A 21095-nucleotide genomic window follows, 5' to 3' on the forward strand; every position below is an offset into this window, starting at 1 on the left:
GAGTTAGAAAGACAGAGAAGGAGATCTTCTATTGGTTCACTCCCCAGATGGCCACAATTTCTAGAGCTGGGCCAGGCTATAGCCAGGAGCTAGGAGCTTCTTCCAGTTTTTTCATGTAGGTGGCAAGGGCCCAAACACTTGGGCCATATTCTGTTACTTTTCTCAGGCCATTAGCAGAGAGCTAGATCAGAATTGGAGCAGTGGGGACATGAACTGGTGCCCGTATGGGATGCTGACATTGCAGATAGTAGCTTTATCTGCTATGACACAACTCCGTTCCCTTAAATGTATCTTTATTTAAAAGGCAGAGCAACAGAGAGAGCAAGAGAGAGAGAGAGATTGAGAGATTATCCATTTGCTGGTTAACTCTCCAAGTGGCTACAACAGCCAGATCTGGGACAGGCTGAAGCCAGGGGTCAGGGACTCCAGTCTGGATTCCCACATGGGTAGCAGCGGCCCAAGCACTTGAGGCATCTTTCACTGCTTTCCCAGGCACATAAACAGGAAGCTGGATTGGAAATGGAGCATCTAGGACTCAAATTGGCACTCTGTTATGGGATGCCAGCATTGCAAGTGGTGGCTTAACCCATTATACCGTAATACTGGCTCCATAGTTTTTGATATGGACCGTCAATGTTGGCCAAAGAAATTATTATCCAGCAAATTTAGAAAATGAGTGCATTAACTGAAAATACCTGTGTGTATTTGACTATTTCTTTTTTCTTTCTCTCTCTCTCTCTTTTTTTAAACTAAATATTTTATTTATTTGAAAAGCAGAATCAGAGAGAGAGAAAGAGAGAGAGAGGTCTTCTATCTCCCAGCCCACCCCCTAAAATGGCTGCAATGGCCAGGGCTGGGCCAGGCTGAAGCCAGGAGTCAGGAGCCTCATCTGGGTCCCCCACGTGGGTACAGGGTCTCAGGGACTTGGGTCATTCTCTGTCACCCTTCCAGGTATACTTGTAAGGATCTGGATTGGAAGTGGAGCAGCCAGGATGTAAACTGGTGCCCATATGGCATGCTGGTGCTGTGGACAGTAGCTTAACTATTTCTTTTGCAGTAGACTCTGTGTCCAATGATGGCAGGTATCATTTCTTCTATATTTGCTATCTCCAATTCATTTTAATTGGAAGAGTGACAGAGAGGGAGAGACAGAGAAAGAAATCTTCCATCCACTGGCTTACTCCTTAGATGATTGCAATAGTCAGGTCTGGATCAGACTGAAGCCAGGAGCCTTGAACTGTATCTGAGTCTCCCACTGGGGTACAGGGTCCCAAGCACTTGGGCTACTTTCCACTGTTTTCCCAAGCACATTAACAGGGAGCTAGATTGGAAGCAGACTAGCCTAGACTTGAACCATTGCTTTGATAGGGGATGCCAACATTGCTGTGTCACACTGCTGGTCACCACCCTGACCCTGCACACAGTGTAGCAGCAAAGGGTACACCTCTGCAACTGTATACTTGGCGAGTATATGGCACTAGAAAAATAATATGGGGATAGATTATGGCTTTTCTTGAATGTTTTTTTGGTAATTTTCTGTATGTATATATTTATTTATTTGAAAGACAGAGTTGGAGGGAGAGATTAGAGAAAAATCTTCCATTCTCTGGTTCACTCCCCAAATGGCTGAAATGGCCGGAGCTGGGCCAGGCCAAGCCAAGAGCCAGGTCTCTTGTTTGGGTGGCAAGGCCCCAAGCACTTGGACCATCTTCTGCTGCTTTCTCAGTTGAAAAACACGGATGTGGGTTTAAAGCTGTGCAGCTGGAACTGGAACTGGTGCTGATATGGGTTGTGGGCATTGCTGGCAGCAGCTCAACCTATAAATGTACCACAATGCCAGCTCCTTTCTGTATATCTCTTTGAGACTATTATAGTAACAAAAGGAGAGGTTCAGAATCATGCTTTAGAAAGTGTGGACTACAAAATGGACTGGTTAGAGTAAAAGACTTGGAAAGTGCTTTGGTTAAGAGGGATGAGGGAGAGGTTCAAATGACCTTTCTCAGTGTGAGTTTTTCTGAATACTAAGACCTTGAGGCAGTGGTTCTCAAAACTTTTTTAGTCTTAGGACTACATTATACTTTTTTTTTTTTTTTTTGGACAGGCAGAGTGGACAGTGAGAGAGAGAGACAGAGAGAAAGGTCTTCCCTTGACGTTGGTTAACCCTCCAATGGCCGCTGTGCTGCGGCCAGTGCACCGCGCTGATCCGATGGCAGGAGCCAGGTACTTCTCCTGGTCTCCCATGGGGTGCAGGGCCCAAGCACTTGGGCCATCCTCCACTGCACTCCCAGGCCACAGCAGAGAGCTGGCCTGGAAGAGGGGCAACCGGGACAGAATCCGGCGCCCCGACCGGGACTAGAACCCGTTGTGCCGGTGCCGCAAGGCGGAGGATTAGCCTAGTGAGCCGCGGCGCCAGCGCATTATACTTTTAATAATTTTTCAAGTAGGTTATATCCTTGTGTATTGTAGTGTAAGTTAAAACTATCTAAAATATTTAATTCATTTAAACAATCTTCAAATATCAGTACACTTCTCCTTTAAAGGCAACATCTTTTTTCTTTCCTTCTTTCTTTTCTTTCTTTCTTCTTTTTTTAATTTATTTGAATGGCAGAGTTACAGAGAGGCAGAAGCAGAGAGAGAGGGATATTGCACCTGCGGATTCACTCCCCAAATGGCTGCAACAGCTGGAGCGGGACTGATTTGTAGCCAGAAGTCAGGACCTTCTCCCAGATTTCCCAAGCACTTGGGCCATCTTCTACTACTTTCCCACGCACATTAACAGACAACTGGATAGGAGGTGGAGCAGCTGGGTCTCGAACCAGTGTCCACATGGGATGCTGGCCGTGCAGATGGTGGCTTTACCTGCTACACTACAGTGCCGGCTCCACTATGCATTTCCAGAGCAAAAAAATTTACTAAGAATCACATTATTTTAATTTTTTTTTCCAAATCTTTACTTTACTTGATTGAAGACTGCTGAATTCTTTCATCTGCTTCTGTACTTAACCTGTTGTGATGTCAGATATCATGTGGCCTCTAGGGAACTCCACCTTATGCTTATGTGAGAATGACAGTAAAGAAGGCAAATAATAATGTCTTTGAATAATTAGAGTTTTGATGGTAGATCCTCCGCAGGATTTGAGTACCTGTCAGTGGTGCACAGACAACGCTCTGAAAACTGTTGCTGTAAGATATTTGGTTGGTGCCAGTGGTATGGCCCAGCAGATAAAGCTGCTGCCTGCGATGCTGGCATCCCATATGGGTACCCGCTGCTCCACTTCCTGTCCAGCTCTCTGTATTGGTATTGGAAATCAGTGGAAGATGGCCCAAGTCCCTGGTCCCCTGCACCCATGTGGGAGACCCACAAGAAGCTCCAGGCTCCTGACTTTGGATCAGCCCAGCTCCGGCTGTTGTGGCCATTTGGGAAATGAACCAGCAGGTGGAAGACCTCTCTCTCTGCCTCTCTGTAACTCTGACTTTCAAATAAATAAAAAAGGTATTTGGAGAAAGATGCCTTCTCTCACTGTGGGTAGATGATATAGGCTTCTAAAAGCAAAATAAGTGTTCTGTCCTATTGACCTTTGTGTAACTGCAACCCTAACATGATCCCCCCAAAACTAATCATATATGGAAACATAACTGGAAGCCTTTGAATTCTTTGGGGAATAGCGTATCATGTTTTCTGTCATAAATCAGAAAAAAATTTACAGGTATTAAACAGTGAACTCATGTATCTATATCTAAAAATATAGAAGATATTTAAATTTATTTCCAAGTGATTCTGTTAATTTTAATTTGCTAGTCTATTGCTTTGGGAATCATCAGGTACTTATAGCAATTGGTAGAAAATTCAGAATATTCTGGATCAGTATATTATGGAAAAACTTAAGACAAAACTGTGTCTTTTACTGAGTATTCTTCTTTTTTTTTTTTAAAATTTATTTTATTTATTTGAAAGAGTTACAGAGAGAGGTAGAGACACAGAGAGAGGTCTTCCATCTGCTGGTTCACTCCCCAGATGGCCGCAATGTCCGGAGCTGGGCTGATCCGAAGCCAGGATCCAGGAGCTTCTTCTGGGTCTCCCACGTGGGTGCAGGGACCCTAGGACTTGGGCCCTCTTCCACTTCTTTCCCAGGCCATAGCAGAGAGCTGGATCAGAAGATGAGCAGCCAGGACTAGAACTGACGCCCACAATGGGATGCAGGTGCTTCGGCCAGGGCTTTAATCTGCTTTGCCTCAGTGCCGGCCCCTAGAGTATTCTTGATAGCCAGGGAAATGTATTCTGGCCATGCCTGCTATGGGTAGATGAGTGGGTGGGGTCCTCTCCTTTCCATTTTCCCATTTCAGCTTTCTTCAGTGTCTGAGTATAACTGTATACATTTTGAGGCAAAAGCGATCTTTTTTCTTAATATAAATGTCAAATATTTAAAAAGCTGGAAAGAGAAAATTAAAGTCACTCATAATGCTGCCAGAGATGACTGTCAAAAAAAAGTATCATATATTTTCTTCCAATGATTTTTCCCTATAGTGTTCCATAATTTTATTTGCAAAGCTATTTGCAATACAACAATATAGTTTGGTGTTGTATTTTCCTCTGGGCATGCTTTCTTTTGATAGATGAAAGATTTAAAATTAATCTGATTTGCCTTGTTTTTATTGGTAGGTTGGTTTTCTTGGGCAGAGGCATGTAGATAACTCTCATATGAACAGGAAAGCAGGTGGGCAGTGAAGTGGGAAAGTATGAGGGTTTCTGGTCTTGTGTCAGTTTAGGGGTAGAAGGCACAGTCCACAGTAGGGAGGCCAAATCACTGCCAATGAGAGAGAGGTGCTTGTCCACAGAGGTTGCCTCACTTTGTGTCTTTCCTCTATAGCTTCTCAAGACAGAAGGCCATATTAAACAGCACAGAATGTTGATTTTAATGGGTTTTTGCCATCCAGTATTCATCTGTAAAGGGAAGTGGTATATTTATTAAGCTCTGAGGTTCCTCCCAACTTAAAATTGCTTATGATAAGCGACATATTTTTCTAGAGTAACTGGATTGATAGTGAATTTTTTTGTGAACTCCGGATTTCTTTTGTATTAGAGTTTTGTCAAATTGAGAGAGATCTATATGTATCTGTTGACTGAGGCATTGGAATAATTTAGTCTTCATGGCAGTATCCTCTTTCCTCTGTATGAAGACATTTTTTTTCTTTGTCATACAATTGGGTAGTTTAAATACCTTCATCCACCAGGTGGTGCTCATGGACAACAAGTTCATTTAAGGCTGTGAGGTTCCAAATGTGGTAAAATAGTCTAAGTCACCAAGAGAATGCCTTTCTATTTTTATATGTTAATTACATCAGAATATAATTTATCCTGCAATAAATAATTTAAAGCTAGAATACTAATTGCCTAAATTCCATATTAGGGCAAACAGGTCATTCTCCTAGACATGTTTTAGTTCAAAGACAGAATTGTAGGCCTGTAGGCTCATGACTTTTAGGTTTTAGTTTTGTGTATGACTTTTTTTTTTTTTTTAAGGATTTATTTATTTGAAAGGCAGAGTTACACAGAGGCAGAGAGGGAGGGAGGGAGGGAGGGAGCGAGGAAGAGAGAGAGAGAGAGGGAGAGGCAGAGGGAGAGAGAGAGAGAAAGAGAAAGAAAGAGAATGAATATCTTCCCATCTGCTGGTTCAGAGAGAGAGAGAGCGAGAGAATAACTGGTTCAATCTGAAGCCAGGAGCCTGGAGCTTCTTCTGGGTTTCCCGCGCTGGTGTAGGAACCCAAGGACTTGGGCCATCTTCCACTGCTTTCCCAGGCACATTAACGAGGAGCTGGATGGGAGGTGGAGCAGCCAGGACTTGAGCGGGTGGCCATATGGGACGCTGGTGCTGCAGGTGGCAGCTTTTCCCACCGTGCCACAGTGCTGGCCCCCGTGTATGACTTTAAGTAAAAAAAAAAAAAAAAAAAAAAAAAAATTAAAATCTCATTGTTTACTAGCATGCTAGGGCTCCTGTTTAGTAAATGAAGCTTTGTCCTGCACAACCCAAATTATGCTGTACTGACAGGGGAGGTGATGTTAGTGTTAATTTACTGGTCACATTGAATGTAGAGTGTTCTAGTTAATTCTGGAAGTTGTATTTTCAGAAGGGTATTGTCAGATAGGCATAGCCTGGATGGCACAGGAATTGTCACGGAAACAGAAGTTAAAGCCCAGTTATAGGCTAACATCCTAGAGTTTATTGCATGAGAGGGTTAGGAAGGATCACCGAGGGGAAAATTAGTCTGTCACTGGAATAATTTTTTTTTTAAAGATTTATTTATTTATTTGAAAGAGTTACACACAGAGAGAGAAAGAGAGGCACAGAGAGAGAGGTTTTCATCCGCTGGTTCACTCCCCAGATTGCTGCAATGGCTGGAGCTGCGCCAATTCGAAGCCAGGAGCCCAAAGTTTCCTATGATCTTCCATGTAGGTGTGTAGGGTCAAGCACTTGGGCCATCATTTACTGCTTTCCCAGACCATAGCAGAGAGCTGGATTGAGAGTGGAGTGGCTGGGACTCGAACAGGCGCCTGTAGGGGATGCTGGCAATGCAGGTGGTGACTTTCCTCATTAGGCCACAGTGGTGCCGGTCCCTGGAATAATGTCCTACACTTGATCTTGGCCAAAAGGCTGAGAAGCGATTGGAATAATGTTCTAAGCACTGTATCTGTCCAGACCAAATTGGATTGCCACTGAAAGTGAGAAGATAAATAAGTTATTGTTCAGGCAGATACAAATCTTGTGTCAGAAATGATGTGAAAACAAATTGTGTTGAATAGGATGTGAGGTGAACTGGTCATTTCTATTTCAGTTCTTCTCTTTACCTCTCAATTGTTAAACTTCACCATCAAAATATATTTTTTCAAAAAATTTATTTAAATATCTCAGTGCCAAAATGATAGAAAGCTTTCCCAAAATATTAACACTTTGGCCAAAATTTGGCAATGTGTTCTTTAAAGTCTGATAAACTGAATCTGAACACCTAAAACTGATTCTCTTTCAAAATACTTTGGAAAAAACAAAAAGAACAAAGAACTAAACAAAGACTTTTGGGGCAGGGGACAGAGGAAAAGAAAGCCTACTAAGTCTTTGGCTATTACAGTGCTAATCTGATAAACCAGCAAGCATGTGTGATTACGCTCTGTGGAGTGGTCTGGGGTGTGAGACTGTAGAAAGAGTGTTTGCTTCTGCAGGGTGCTTTCTGGTTAGCTGACGAGTTGTAAATGGCTTCCCTAAGGGATAAATAGCACATACGGTGTAGGTGAGGTACCCCATGGGTGGAATGAGTGCTTGTACAATAACAGTGTAACACAGTTAAGATTCCTGGGCATTGGCACGTTCTACAAGATTGAGAACGCAGGACATGGTGGGCATGGATGTGGTGATCAACATGAGGGATGAAGTGCTGGGAGTGTCGGTGTGTACTGGGTGACTAGTGTACCTGCAGAAGTTGGTTTCTCTGGGAAAGCATTAGACAAGCAGCAGGGAGAATTTCTTAAGGGGAAAGAGTATGAAACACGGAGATGAAAAACCATAGATTTGGTACTGAATTAGGCGGGTGGTCATAAAATTATTAATGATTTTAGCTGGAAGGAATCTGAGCAATCATCTGATTCGGGCAGCATGTCAGTGGATGAGGAACCTAAGACTGATTTCATAGAGTTTATCTTAGGTGACCCCTAATTAGTGGCAGGGATGAGCAACACCTTTTTCTCATCTTCATCTACTATTCTAAGTGGCCACCAGGAAGGAGGTTTAGAGCTTTGGTGTACTTGGAGATCCTCCTGTCTCAGATCGGCACCTTGAGGTCCTCAGTGGTCAGAAGGGAGCATCCCCAGCAGCCATGCCTTGCTACAGGTTTCCCAAAGGAATGTGAAAAGATATGGCTTGCTTTGGACTGTCCTTCCCCATTTTTATTTTTATTTATTTATTTTTTAAAAGATTTTATTTATTTGAGAGGTAGAGTTATAGACAGTGAGAGGGAGAGAAAGGTCTTCCTTCCGTTGGTTCACCCCCCAAATGGCCGCAACGGCCGGCACTGCGCCTATTTGAAGCCAGGAGCCAGGTGCTTTTTCCCGCTCTTCCACACGGTTGCAGGGGCCCAAGCAGTTGGGCCATCCTCCACTGCCCTCCTGGGCCACAGCAGAGAGCTGGATTGCAAGAGGAGCAGCTGGGAATAGAACCGGCACCCATACCGGATGCTGGCTCCGCAGCCAGAGAATTAACCTACTGCACCACGGTTCTGGCCCCCCATTTTTAAAAAAGAAAAGATGTCCAAATCAAGATTTCATCTTAAATTTTTTTTTAATAAGATATGAAAGCTAGTGTTTATGAGGGAGTGTTTACAAATTGAGTGGAAAGATTCAACTAACTGGTCAAAAAGGAATTATTGGGGCCAGTGTTAAGCCATGGCCTATAGCACTGGCATCCCATATGGGTGCTGCTTCACTTTCAATCCAGCTCCCAGCCCTAACTCTTATTGTTTGTATGGAATGTTACCGTAAATACATGATTCTTAAGAATTGTGTGTCAATTTATCAGTTGTCTTTCTATGGTCAGCCAGGTTGTTATGTAAAGCAAATGATAAGGTAGCCCTTAATACATATACAATAGAGTGAAAAAACTCTTGACAGTGTTGTCTTCTCTTGGAAGTATTTCAGTGTGGATATTGTACTACTTTCTCATATTTACTTGATGACCAAAGCAGAATGCACTAGTAAGTCACTTTTGGTGCATTGGTCGTATCTGACAAGTGGCTAAACTCTAGCACCACAGTGGTTCTTTTAAAGAAATCACATCATGGCTGGTGCTGTGGCATAGAGGGTAAAGTTGCCACCTGCAGTGCCAGTATCCCATATAGGTGCTGGTTCGAGTCCCGGCTGTATGGCTTCTGATCCTACTCTCTGCTATGGACTGGGAAAGCAGTAGAAGATGGCCCATGTCTTTGGGTCCCTGCACCTGTGTGGCAGATCCAGAGGAAGCTCTTGGCTCTTGGCTTTGGATCGGCGCAGCTCTGGCCATTTCGGTCATTTGGGGAGTGAACCAGTAGATGGAAGACCTCTCTCTCTTTATCTCTGTCTCTGCCTCTCTGTAACTTTGCCTTTCAAATAAAATAATAAATTAAAAAAAAAGTCACATGGTATTATCAGAGTTGTGCTGGATCCCGGTTTTTCAGGATTAGGTATTCAATTTTTACTATTGCTTAGAGTTTGCACTTTCCAATTTTATTTTGTTTCCCTTTGGCTATTTTTTTTTTTTAAGATTTTATCTATTTATTTGAAAGTCAGAGTTACACAGAGAGAGGTCTTCCATCTGCTGGTTCACTCACCAATTAGCTGCAACGGCCGGAGCTGTGCTGATTCGAAGCCAGGAGCCAGGAGCTTCTTTCGGGTCTCCCATGTGGGTGCTGTGGCCCAAGGACTTTTGGGCCATCTTCTACTGTTTTCCCAGGCCATTGCAGAGAGCTGGATGGGAAGTGGAGCAACTGGGTCTCAAACTGGTGCCCATAATGGGATGCTGGCGCTTCAGGCCAGGGCATTAACCCACTGTGCCACAGTGCCGGCCCCCCTTTTGGCTATTGTCACATTGAATTTCTACACTGTGATGGCATGTGAGGCTAAATCACGCATATTTAGAGTTAATTCTTGGGAGGTTCATGCAACTTGAACAATCTTAGTCCAGTTACTGGAAACATTCATGGAGTCCTAATAGAGCTATTTAGTGCTGAGCAAATACATGATGAGATTTAATTTCATTTTCTCTGCCCCGAGCTCACATTCACTAACTTTATATTTATAACCTGTCTAGAAAACTCCTGCTTCCTTTATCTGTTTGTAAATTATTGTAATAAGGTGAGCTCTTTAATGCCTATTATCTTTGCAAATATGATCACAGATCTATTTTGCTTGAATCCCTAGGGTTTTAAAAGCTGACTAATGTCACACAAAATTTGGATCTGGGGCTGCACTTTAAATATTGAAAGATTTGGCAGCATTCCAAGTGATAGCAATAAGTAGAAACTAAGTAATTTCTGTCCCCTTTAGACAGGATAGTAGATTATCTCCAATACACTCTATTCTCACCTTTTTCTTTTTCCTTTTTTTGGATGTTACCTGCCAGGCTCTTTGGACTCCTCAATTTGTAATTACTGATTTATTATTCAATTCTTCATCTCCTGCCATGTTCTTTGGAACATTATGCTGAAGACTCTATTGTGGAGAGGTGACTTGGAAACTAGAGTATACCTCTCAAAGGAATGGTGGTCCTGAAACCTTCCCTAACCTTTTGAAAATAACAATTTAATTAGAACAGTTTTTCAGAATAATCTCACAGTCAATTTGCAGTCTTGTATTTATAGCTGTCCTATGAGGTAGGCAAATCTGGATTCCTGTACTGTTGGGAAGTCTCAGACATCACAGGGGAGGCAAAGTTTTTTGAAAGTAGTTTTATTGAGCGACTGGACCCTTCTTATGGTCTTACAAGGTAGCCACAGTTCTGTGGTGGCCTGGGTGACGCATCTGAATGTTAGTCATAACTTTGCCATTAAAGACAAACTATCAGGTTCAACAGCTGGTGAATGGTGAAGGCAGCATTTGAAAAGAGAACTTTGAATTCCAGCATAGCATGCTGTGCTTCTAATACTGGGCTTTTGTTTAAAAGTTTATTTATTTATTTGAATTTTAGAGTTATAGAGAGAAAAGTAGACGCACAAGTGCATACACACAGAGATTTTCCATCTTCTGGTTCACTCCCCAAATGGCAGCAATGGCAGGTCAGTGCCAGGAGCCAGGATCTTCATCCAGGCTTCCTATGTGAATACAGGGGCCCCAGCACTTGGGCCATCTTCTGCTGCTTTTCCCAGGCTGTTAGCAGGGAGCTGGATTGGAAGTGGAGCACCACGACTTTAACTGGCATCCATATGGAAAGCAGGCATTGCAGGTGGTGGCTTTACCGGCTGTGCCACAATACCAGTCCCAGTATTTTCTTTAAGATTGAAATTCTTCATTGCTGGGTGAGGACAGCAAGAGGTATGCATGTTAAACATAATTTTTAAAAAAGATTTATTTAATTTATTTGAAAGACAGGGTTAGAGAGGTAGAGCCAGAGAGAAGTTTTCTATCTGCTGGTTCACTCCCCAATTGGCCACAACTGCCAGAGCTGTGCTGATCTGAAGCCAGGAGCCAGGACCTATGTCTGGGTCTCCCATAGGGGTGCAGGGGCCCAATCCCTTGGGCCATCTTCTACTGCTTTTCCAGACCATAGAAGAGAGCTGGATCAGAAGTGGAGCAGTTGGGACTCGAATTGGTGCCCATATGGGATGCTGGCACTGCAGGCAGTGGGTTTACTTGCTTTGCCACAGCGCCAGCCCTTTTTTTTTTTTCCTTTTAAAATATATTTCTAGGAAGGAATAGACCTAGAACTCCTCATTGTACTATTTTTTTTTTTTGCTGATAACTCCTTAATATTGTTTATTTTATTTGAAAGACAGGGAAATACACACACACAAGCATATGCGTGCACACATACACACACACAGAGGGAGAGGGAAAGAAAATCTCCTCCAGTTGCTGATTTGTTCCTCTAATGCCTACAACTTCCAAGGCTCTGCCAGATTGAAGCTAGGAGCCAGTTCAGGTTTCCCATGAGGTTGGCAGGTATCTAAGCCATTACCTGCTGCTTTATAGGGTGCACATTAATAGGAAGCTGGATTGAAAGTGGAGGAGTCGGCCGGCGCCGCAGCTCACTAGGCTAATCCTCTGCCTTGTGGCGCCGGCACACCGGGTTCTGGTCCCGGTTGGGGCACCGGATTCTGTCCCAGTTGCCCCTCTTCCAGGCCAGCTCTCTGCTGTGGCCAGGGAGTGCAGTGGAGGATGGCCCAAGTCCTTGGGCCCTGCACCCCATGGGAGACCAGGATAAGTACCTGGCTCCTGCCATCGGATCAGTGTGGTGCGCCAGCCACAGCGCGCCGGCTGCGGTGGCCATTGGAGGGTGAACCAGCGGCAAAGGAAGACCTTTCTCTCTGTCTCTCACTGTCCGCTCTGCCTGTAAAAAAAAAAAAAAAAAAAAAAAGTGGAGGAGTCAAGACTTGAACCAGCACTCTATATGGGACATGGTGTTGCAGGTGACAGCTAAATCTATATAACAACATCCACTCCCAGAATTACTTGTTGTTTTGCTGCTGTGTTCCATTTGGTCTGAGGAATTTAGGTAGCTGCTTACCGTAATGCTTCCCCTAATTGTTGTCCTACATGGTATTTTTTTTATGGCATGTAAATGTATTATGCAAACAAACTTCCATTGTCAAATGATTTTTGGGAAATGTGGAGTTAAACCCTGTTAAACATGTTTTCTTAAAGTTGGGCCTCTCAGGACATTTAGAATAGGAGGAAACAAAGACTATAGTTTTTTGACCATGGTATCTGGTAAAACTAATGTTACCTGAAAATACTTGGAAACATTGAGGTACTCTGATATGTGCTTTATTTCTGTGAGTTTGGTAGATATGAAGTGTTGCCACAGTGTTGTCCTTCAGTCTTCAAGTGACTGAGCACAGTCACAGTAGCAGAGTCCAGGATGGCCTCGTTCTCAGACATCTCCTTACTTTGGCTGTGGTATTGAACATTAGTTCTTCCAAATTCCCATCTGTTTCCTAACAGGAGGAAGGTACAGTGAAGCAAAAGTCTTTTTCTTTTTTTAAAGATTTATTTATTTATTTAAAAGTCCAAGTCACCCAGAGAGAGAAGGAGAGTCAGAGAGAGAGAGAGAGAGAGAGAGAGAGAGAGAGAGAGAGAGAGTCTTCCATCTGATGGTTCACTCCCCAATTGGCCGCAACGGCTGGAGCTGCGCCCATCCGAAGCCAGGAACCAGGAGTTTCTTCCAGATCTCTCACATAGGTGCAAGGGACCCAGGACTTGGGCCATCTTCTGCTCAGCCGGGACTCGAATCGGCACCCATATGGGATGCCGGCACTACAGGTGGTGGCCTTACCTGCTATGCCACAGCGCTGGCCCTGATGCAAGGGTCTTGATCAGGCTCTTCATTATACATATGTGCACAAATCATGGTGCAATGGTGAGTTATTTTGGAAAACAAGTACAGGATATGGAGACAAATGGAGCAGGGCAAATTTAGAATGTTGACTGGGTAATTGTGGTGAAGGAAGATGGAGCCAGGGAGAACATGTCTTCCCATAGGAGGTCAGTGGAGTTATAAATGTTGCTCAAGCATGTGCTGAACTTTGTCTGGCAGAGCTTTGTTAGAAGAAGACAGAATTTGGGTTTGTGAACATGGGCTGGTATGGAGACTTGAAATACTTGATAGTTTTCAGCTTTGAACCATATGGCAAATTTTAACCTGTCATTGTGGGCTGGTTATTTCTGGGGTGTTTCTGGAAACTGATTCAATTCTTTTACCAGTCCTCAAGTGAAGCAGCTTGTAAGGTAGCTAGTGTTTATGGAGGATGACAGTATCCCTGGGTGGGAAGAATGTAGCAGCTTTATGTGTTTGTGACTCCTAAATTTTAGCTCCTTGGATCTTTGTTGGCAGTTGATGCTGAGAAAAGAGTATGATATATGTTGTATTTTAAAAGGATCAGAACTGGAAGCATTAACTTTGAGAGCAAAGGCCTTGGAGCCAAATAGATTTTGACTACTCATTTTTTTTTTTTTAAGGATTTATTTATTTAATTGAAAGAGTTTGGGGGAGAGAAGGAGAGGGAGAGGGAGAGGGAGAGAGGGAGATCTTCCATTCACTGGTTCACTCCCAATGAAGTCGCAATGGCCAGGGCTTCTTCAAAGCCTCTCACACACGTGGCTAGGGCTGAAGGACTTCGGCCAACTTCTGCTGCTTTTCCCAGGCCATATGGAGCTGGATCAGAAGTAGAGCAGCTGGGACTTGAACCAGCACCCATTTGGGATGTTGGCGTTACAGGAGGTTGCTTTACATGGTATGCCATAATGCCAGTCCCATAGATTACTCATTTCTTCCGACTACTAGTTAAGAGTGTAGTTTGTTTTTTTTTTTTTTTCATTTGTTCATCTGGGTGTAAGTTTACCTATTTCATTGGATTGTTTTGTACATACGTAGTGTGTATTTGTGTGTTGTGTAAAGAGATATTATATGTATCACATTTCACCTGAGTGCTAAGCTAGGTTTATTGCTTTTCTACATAAAAGAGGGAGACCTGGGACTCTTCAAAAGAGCCTGTCCTTAGAGGCAGTTAGCCAATTTAGTCAAAAGTAGAGAACAAACATTGAAGAAGGAATTTTGAAGCAATAAAATTCATCTCTCCCTTATTCTTAATATTTGCACAACTGTTTAATTAAAGTTGGGTGAGTTTTTGTTTTAGCAAAAGAGATTATGCATCAGTATTAGGGCAATGAAAATTATTCCAATAAACTACTTCAAATGTATTAGTTGCCCATTAATAGGAAGAATTTCAGTAGTATATGTCAAAGGATTTTGTTATCTTTTCTCCCATATTTGAGTATTGTTTTTAGGATGCTTTCCATTTAGATCTTCTGGAGATGAGTGGGGATAGTTATGACATCAGTTATAAACATTATTTAGTTTTGTTTTCCATTCACTTATTTAGTACTCTAAGGGACACTTGCAGTATACTGGAACCCTCATGTTTTTGTGAAGAAAGATATGAATCTCAGCCAGGCTCTTTGATTTTCACCATGGTGGGTGGCAGATACGCAGCTACAAGCTTGGTCTTTTGGGAAGCATTCTTTGTTCTCTGGTCCTCTTCTCCTTTGGCCTACATGTTTACAATGTCCAGGGATTCATCCTTTGGTTATTTTTCAGAGATAGAAATGTCACCAGAGAAAAGGCCATGGAAGCCAGGGGGTTCTTGTCTTCATGCAAGAAAGAATTCAGGCATGAGGCAGCAAAGTGGTTAGGCTTTACTGGGGACAGGGCATCTGTCAGAATGGAAGGGAAAGGGAGAGAGTGCCCAGTCACTGGGACTGGGGGAAAGCGAGGTTACCTGGTTCAATGGTGAGAATACACCTGGGCAGGCCAGGATGGTGGCTCAGCAGAGCAGAGGGCCGACCCCAAAGCCTGTTTGGACTTCCTAGGCTTATAAGGGAGTTCACTCACCTCTCCCTCTCCTCCAGGACAAAGGATGGGGAATCCTAGCTGGAAGGGTTTGTTGGATAAAAATTTGCAAATCCCCCCCCCCCCCCCTTGCTGGCACCAGGCAGAGTAGAGGGGCTTCCCTTAGGGCATCTGTGAAGGTTTTATTGCCCTGTATTGTATTATCAGGGCAGGTAACACATTTGGTCCTGAGGAGAGAATTCTCCTGGGAGCTTTCCTTGTGGGAGGGGCTGAGACCACTTGAGAGGTTATCAGGGTCTGGGCAGGGCTTTGAAGTGCAAAATACTGGGCTTCTGGAGCTTCCACAGGAGGTCCTGGTCTCAGGCCTTTTCTCACATACAGGCTAAATTTCTGACTTTCTATCATCAGAAATAATATTTCGAGGTCTGGATATATAGCAGATTCAGAGGACTAGTCTGTGTCTGTATTCGCAAGTTCATTCACTTTAAAAATGATTCCTCTAATATGGTATTCATTTATTACTTGAGATTCATTGCTTCTGTAATGACTTTTAAATAGGAATCTATTATTAGACTGATTGGACTGAAGTCTGATTGGACTAGAATTAAGAGATTATATCTATAAATAGAATGAGATAAATATTTTACATAATTTGATTAAACTTTTATGAGAACTGGTAAGTTGGGATCCAGGATCTTGTCTAAAAGTTTACTGACTTGAACCAATTTCCAAACATCAAACTTCTCGGTGTGGGGCTTATGTTGTAGATGGAGTGACTACTTAAGAGAATTTAGGAATTAAATTATATCCTCAGCCTCAGTAACTGTTTTATCAACAATTTTCCTAACCCAAAAGTCAGATAAATTTAAAAAAAAATTTTTTTTTTAATTTTTATTTTTTGACAGGCAGCGTGGACAGTGAGAGAGAGACAGAGAGAAAGGTCTTCCTTTTGCCGTTGGTTCACCCTCCAATGGCCGCCACGGCCGGCGCGCGGCGGCCAGCGCACTGCACTGATCCAATGGCAGGAGCCAGGTACTTACCCTGGTCTCCCATGGGGTGCAGGGCCCAAGTACTTGGTCCATCCTCCACTGTACTCCCTGGCCACAGCAGAGAGCTGGCCTGGAAGAGGGGCAACCAGGACAGAATCTGGTGCCCCGACCGGGACTAGAACCCGGTGTGCCGGCGCCGCAAGGCGGAGGATTAGTCTAGTGAGCCGGCGCTGGCCTGTCAGATAAATTTGGGTTATCACTCCGATTAGAGATTGTTTAAAGATGAAAATGAAAACAGAACAATCCTGAAAGCTTTCAGTAGTATATAAAGGGTTATATAAAGGTAGTATATAGAGGGTTTTCTTTAAGATTTATTTTTTATTTATTTGAAACGTAGAGTGACAGAGAGAGAGAGAGAGACCGAGAGAGGGAGAGAGGTATTCTCTCTGTTGGTTTACTCCCCGAATTGCCTGCAATGTCCAGGGCTCTGCCAGGCTGGAGCCAGGGTCCAGGGCTCTGCCAGGCCGGAGCCAGGAGCCAGGAGCTGCTTCTGGATCTCCCAGTTGGGTGCAGGGCTCTAAGAACTTGGCCATCCTCCACTCCTTTCCCAGGCACATTAGCAGGGAACTGGATTGCAAGTAGAGCTACTGGACTCGAACCCATATGTGGTTATATGTGAGGCCGTTGGTATAGTTACTAGAGAGTCTTTTTGGTAGACAAGTGAATTCACTGCCTCTCCTTAATAACCATGTGAGTAGGCCAAATGTTTTTAAAGGCATTGCAGTTTCTGTATGATTGCATAGAAATGTATACCATCTCTGAATATGTGAGAAAAGTATGTGGGAAAAAGATATAATTTAGAAGAATTTCTAAGCAGTTGTGAACTGCAGCCAGTTAATAATAATTCATTGGTAAAGTTCTTAAAAAGAATCTTTTCCTATCGCTTTTTTAAAAAAGATTTATTTTATTTATTTGAAAGAGTTACAGAGACACAGAGACACAGAGAGAGATCTTCTATCTGCTGGTTCACTCCCCAGGTGGCTGTAATGGCCAGAGCTGAGCCGATCCGAAGCCAGGAGCTTCTTCCGGGTCTCCCACGTGGGTGTAGGGGCCCAAGGACTTGGGCCATCTTATACTGCTATCCCAGGCCATAGCAGAGAGCTGGATTGGAAGAGGAGCAGGTGGGACTAGAACCGGCGCCCATATGGGATGCCTGTGTTTCAGGCCAGGGCATTCACCCTCTTTGCCATAGCACTGGCCCCTCCTATCACTTTTAACTCTTCAATTAGTGACTATAAAGTTCTCTGTCATGTCACCAGCATGTTGGGTTACTGTTATAAGAATATGTTATTCTAGCAATTTTACCAAAATTTGGCAAGTATTTTTAGCAGGCATTATGTGGCTTAGATTTTTTTATCCACTGAAAAATGCTTAGTGTCAGTAATCATCAGGGAAATGCAAATAATGAGATTAACTCCTCATTCTGGTTTGAATGGCTACTATCAAAAGACAAAAGATAACAAATACTGGAGAAAAGGGAACCCTTGCATACATATAGTCATGGTGAAAAACAGTATGAAGTTTTCACAAAAATTTGAAATAGAGCTACCATATAACCTAGTAATTTTTCTACGAGATATACTTGCATATCCAAAGCAAATGAAGTTCACTTACTGAAGATATCTGCATTCCTGTGTTTATTGCAGCACTCTTCACAATAGCTAAGAAATGGAAACAACCTAACTATCCATCAATTTTGAATTGAGAAAGAAAATGTATACATTTACACAATGAAATACTATTCATCCATAACAACAAATGAACTCCTGTGATTTATAACAACAGTGATAGAACTGGATGTCATTATGTTAAGTGAGCTGAGCCAGGCATAGGAAGACAAGTACTGCATATTTCACTGATATGTAGAATCTAAAAGAAGTTGATCTCATAAAAGTGGTGCTTAGAATGGTGGTTACCAGAGGTTGGGGAGAGTAGGAGGGAGGGAGGGAGGAATGAGAAAGGTTAAGTAATGAGTATTAAAATGAAAATAGATAGAAGAAAGAAGCTCTGGCATTCTGTTGTACTGTATGGGATTTTGGATAACAATAATTTATTTTTGTAAAGGTAGAAGGGAAAATTTGAATGTTTTCATCAAAAAGAAAATGATAAATGTTTGAGGGAATAGATTTGTTCACCTACATTTTAGTTTATATAATGTATACTTGTAATGAAGCATCATATGTCATCCCATGCATATTAAGGAAATAATGTATCACATGCTAAAACGGAAATGGATAGGCATGAGAGAGGGACGAATGAAGGTAAGTTTTACAATTGGCTTCTCAAGGTGAATCTGATGTAGCTATGATCTCTATACTATGTGTAAAAAATAAATAGGAAAGCCCAAAACCCAAAAATCCTAAATCCAGAAAGGTGTACCAAAGATAGAAAATGCATATTGGATTATCTGCTTTGAATTTATTGATTTTTTTGCTAACAGCAAGTAAGGAGTGGGGCCTTTACTTTCATTTTCATTTGGAATCAGGTACCAGATTTTTGCTGGTAGAAATCTTCGAATAATAATAATGGAAATATGAATGTAGCTCTTCAATAATGATCGCTTTAGTTTTCACTTTTCAGTAAATTAAAATATACAGTATAATACTTTTGGTAGATGGTGGTATGATTAGTAAATGTTATCTTTATCTGTTTATTAACATTTGATATTTCTCTCTCTTCTGGTTCCAGGGTGTGGATGAATGGAACATAGCTCGCTTAAATACCATCTTGGATGTGGTTGAAGAAGAGTGTGGTATTTCCATTGAAGGTGTAAATACCCCATATCTGTATTTTGGCATGTGGAAAACCACATTCGCATGGCACACTGAGGACATGGACCTCTACAGCATTAATTATCTCCATTTTGGAGAGCCCAAGTCATGGCAAGTACTTTTTTAATACTCATTTGCTTTTGGAGTATTGGAATTTGGGCATTATACACATATTAAAAAGTCTTTTATCCCTTATGTGACAGTTTCAGATTCAAGTGATCTGTGAGGAAATTATTGAGTATAACAATTATGTCCTACTTTGCCCAGAGTTTTGATCATAAGCCAAAAACCTAGTGGTGATGTGTTTTGAGGCCCATGGATTGATATAACTATTTTAGTCTTGAAGAATTTTTTAGGCATTGTTTCGTCTTGGAGCATTTGTTGGAAGGTGTATGTGTGGGGGTAATTGAGAGTAACAAGTTGACCTCCTGGATGTAATGTTTCAAGTAAATGTAATAATCTTCTAAAATTAGTGAAAAGGTCTGTTTAGTAAGTGGGGAAAAGAGGGATAAATCAGGAGACCTATTAATAATTCTAGAATAATAGTTGTGGAGAAAAGAATAAATGTTGAATATGTTAATGACAATAGATGAAAAACACCTTGCTTTTCTTTGTGTTTGTGAGCATGTTCCCTTATCTTCCTGAGTAATTATTTTATTTAATATGTGCCTCTGTAAAATGCATCCTGTGATATATTTGCTACTCACTTGCAGTCATTATTCTGTTAGTTAACCTGCTGTCCTTTGTGGTCATTTTCATGCTTCAACATATTATTAGTCTTTATTTCAAAATTATTAATTTATGAGAGAGAGATAGAAACTCCCATCTTCTAATTCATGTCTTTCAAATGTCCATAAGGAAGATAGAAGCTGGGAACTGGAAAGTAAACCAGGTCCCTCAGGTGGGTGGCAAGAATCCAACTGCTTCAGCCATCATATGCTGCCCTCTAAGTTGCACATTAGCAGGAAGCTGGAATTGGGAGTGGAGCTATTACTCAAATGAAGACACTCTGATATGGAATGTGGATGAAGATGTCTTAACTGGCACCTTTACCACCAGTTGAAAGACTCTCCCCCCTCCTGTACATCCCAAATAACATACAGACAGAAGTGGATCAAGCATCTAATTGATAGCACAGGGAATATGATGTTTCTGATGGTTGTAAACAGGATAGACTATCCCATAGGTGCTGTGCCAACACAGTAGCTCTCTAGACTCCAATTCAAAGATAATGGTCTCAAATTCTCTTACTGATCAGAGGGTGTAATACAATAACAGCTGTCCTCATCTTGCTACTACTTGACTTTGAGGTTTTATTATTTGGTGTAAGTGTTATAAGCCTTTACCAAAATGTTAAATAGTCACAATGTTCTTCATGATGAAAAATAGCATTTAATTGAAGTAAAATTTTATTTCTTATGTCAGAGATCCTTGGACATTGTAGAAAAATCTGGATAATTCTTGATTTGCTGTAGAGTTTTATGATTAAAAAACAAAGTTTGGGCCGGCGCCGTGGCTCAATAGGTTATTCCTCCACCTTGCGGCGCCGGCACACCGGGTTCTAGTCCCGGTCGGGGCGCCGGATTCTGTCCCGGTTGCCCCTCTTCCAGGCCAGCTCTCTGCTATGGCCAGGGAGTGCAGTGGAGGATGGCCCAGGTGCTTGGGCCCTGCACCCCATGGGAGACCAGGAAAAGCACCTGGATCCTGGCTCCTGCCATCGGATCAGCGCGGTGCGCCGGCTGCAGCGGCGGCCATTGGAGGGTGAACCAACGGCAAAGGAAGACCTTTCTCTCTGTCTCTCTTTCTCACTGTCCACTCTGCCTGTCAAAAAAAATAAAAAAAAAAAAAAATAAAAAAAAAAATAAAAAAAAAACAAAGTTTGTGGGAAGCTGTTGAACTTATTTTTTCTAAAAGATTTATTTTATTTATTTGAAAGTCAGAGTTACATAGAGAAGAGACAGAGAGAAAGAGAGAGAGAGAGAGAGAGAGAGGTCTTCCTCCCGATGGTTCTCAATTGGCCACAACGGCTGGAGCTGAGCCGATCTGAAGCCAGGAGCCAGGAGCTTCTTCTAGGTCTCCCACACAGGTACAGGGCCCCAAGGACTTGTGCCATCTTCCACTGCTTTCCCAGGCCATAGCAGAGAGCTGGATCGGAAGTGGAGCCCATATGGTATGCTGGCACTTCAGGCCACAGT

General features: G+C 42.5%; 1 protein-coding gene across 12 annotated transcripts in view; it reads left to right on the top strand.

Annotated features, from left to right (window-relative positions):
• Nucleotides 1–21095, top strand: part of KDM4C (lysine demethylase 4C) — a 351443-nt gene that overhangs the window by 52024 nt on the left and 278324 nt on the right. For all 12 annotated transcript variants that reach the window (XR_016210339.1, XR_016210337.1, XR_016210340.1 and 9 more), the window contains one exon: nt 18818–19011. Coding sequence is in view for 7 of the 12 variants with exons in the window: in XM_051858176.3 (XP_051714136.2) it covers nt 18818–19011 (194 nt within the window). In the remaining 5 variants the exon portion in view is untranslated. The remainder of the gene's footprint in view (nt 1–18817; nt 19012–21095) is intronic.

The sequence above is a fragment of the Oryctolagus cuniculus genome, chromosome 1, assembly GCF_051225735.1.
Source record: "Oryctolagus cuniculus isolate XC-2025 breed Fujian yellow rabbit chromosome 1, ASM5122573v1, whole genome shotgun sequence".
Taxonomy (NCBI): domain Eukaryota; kingdom Metazoa; phylum Chordata; class Mammalia; order Lagomorpha; family Leporidae; genus Oryctolagus; species Oryctolagus cuniculus.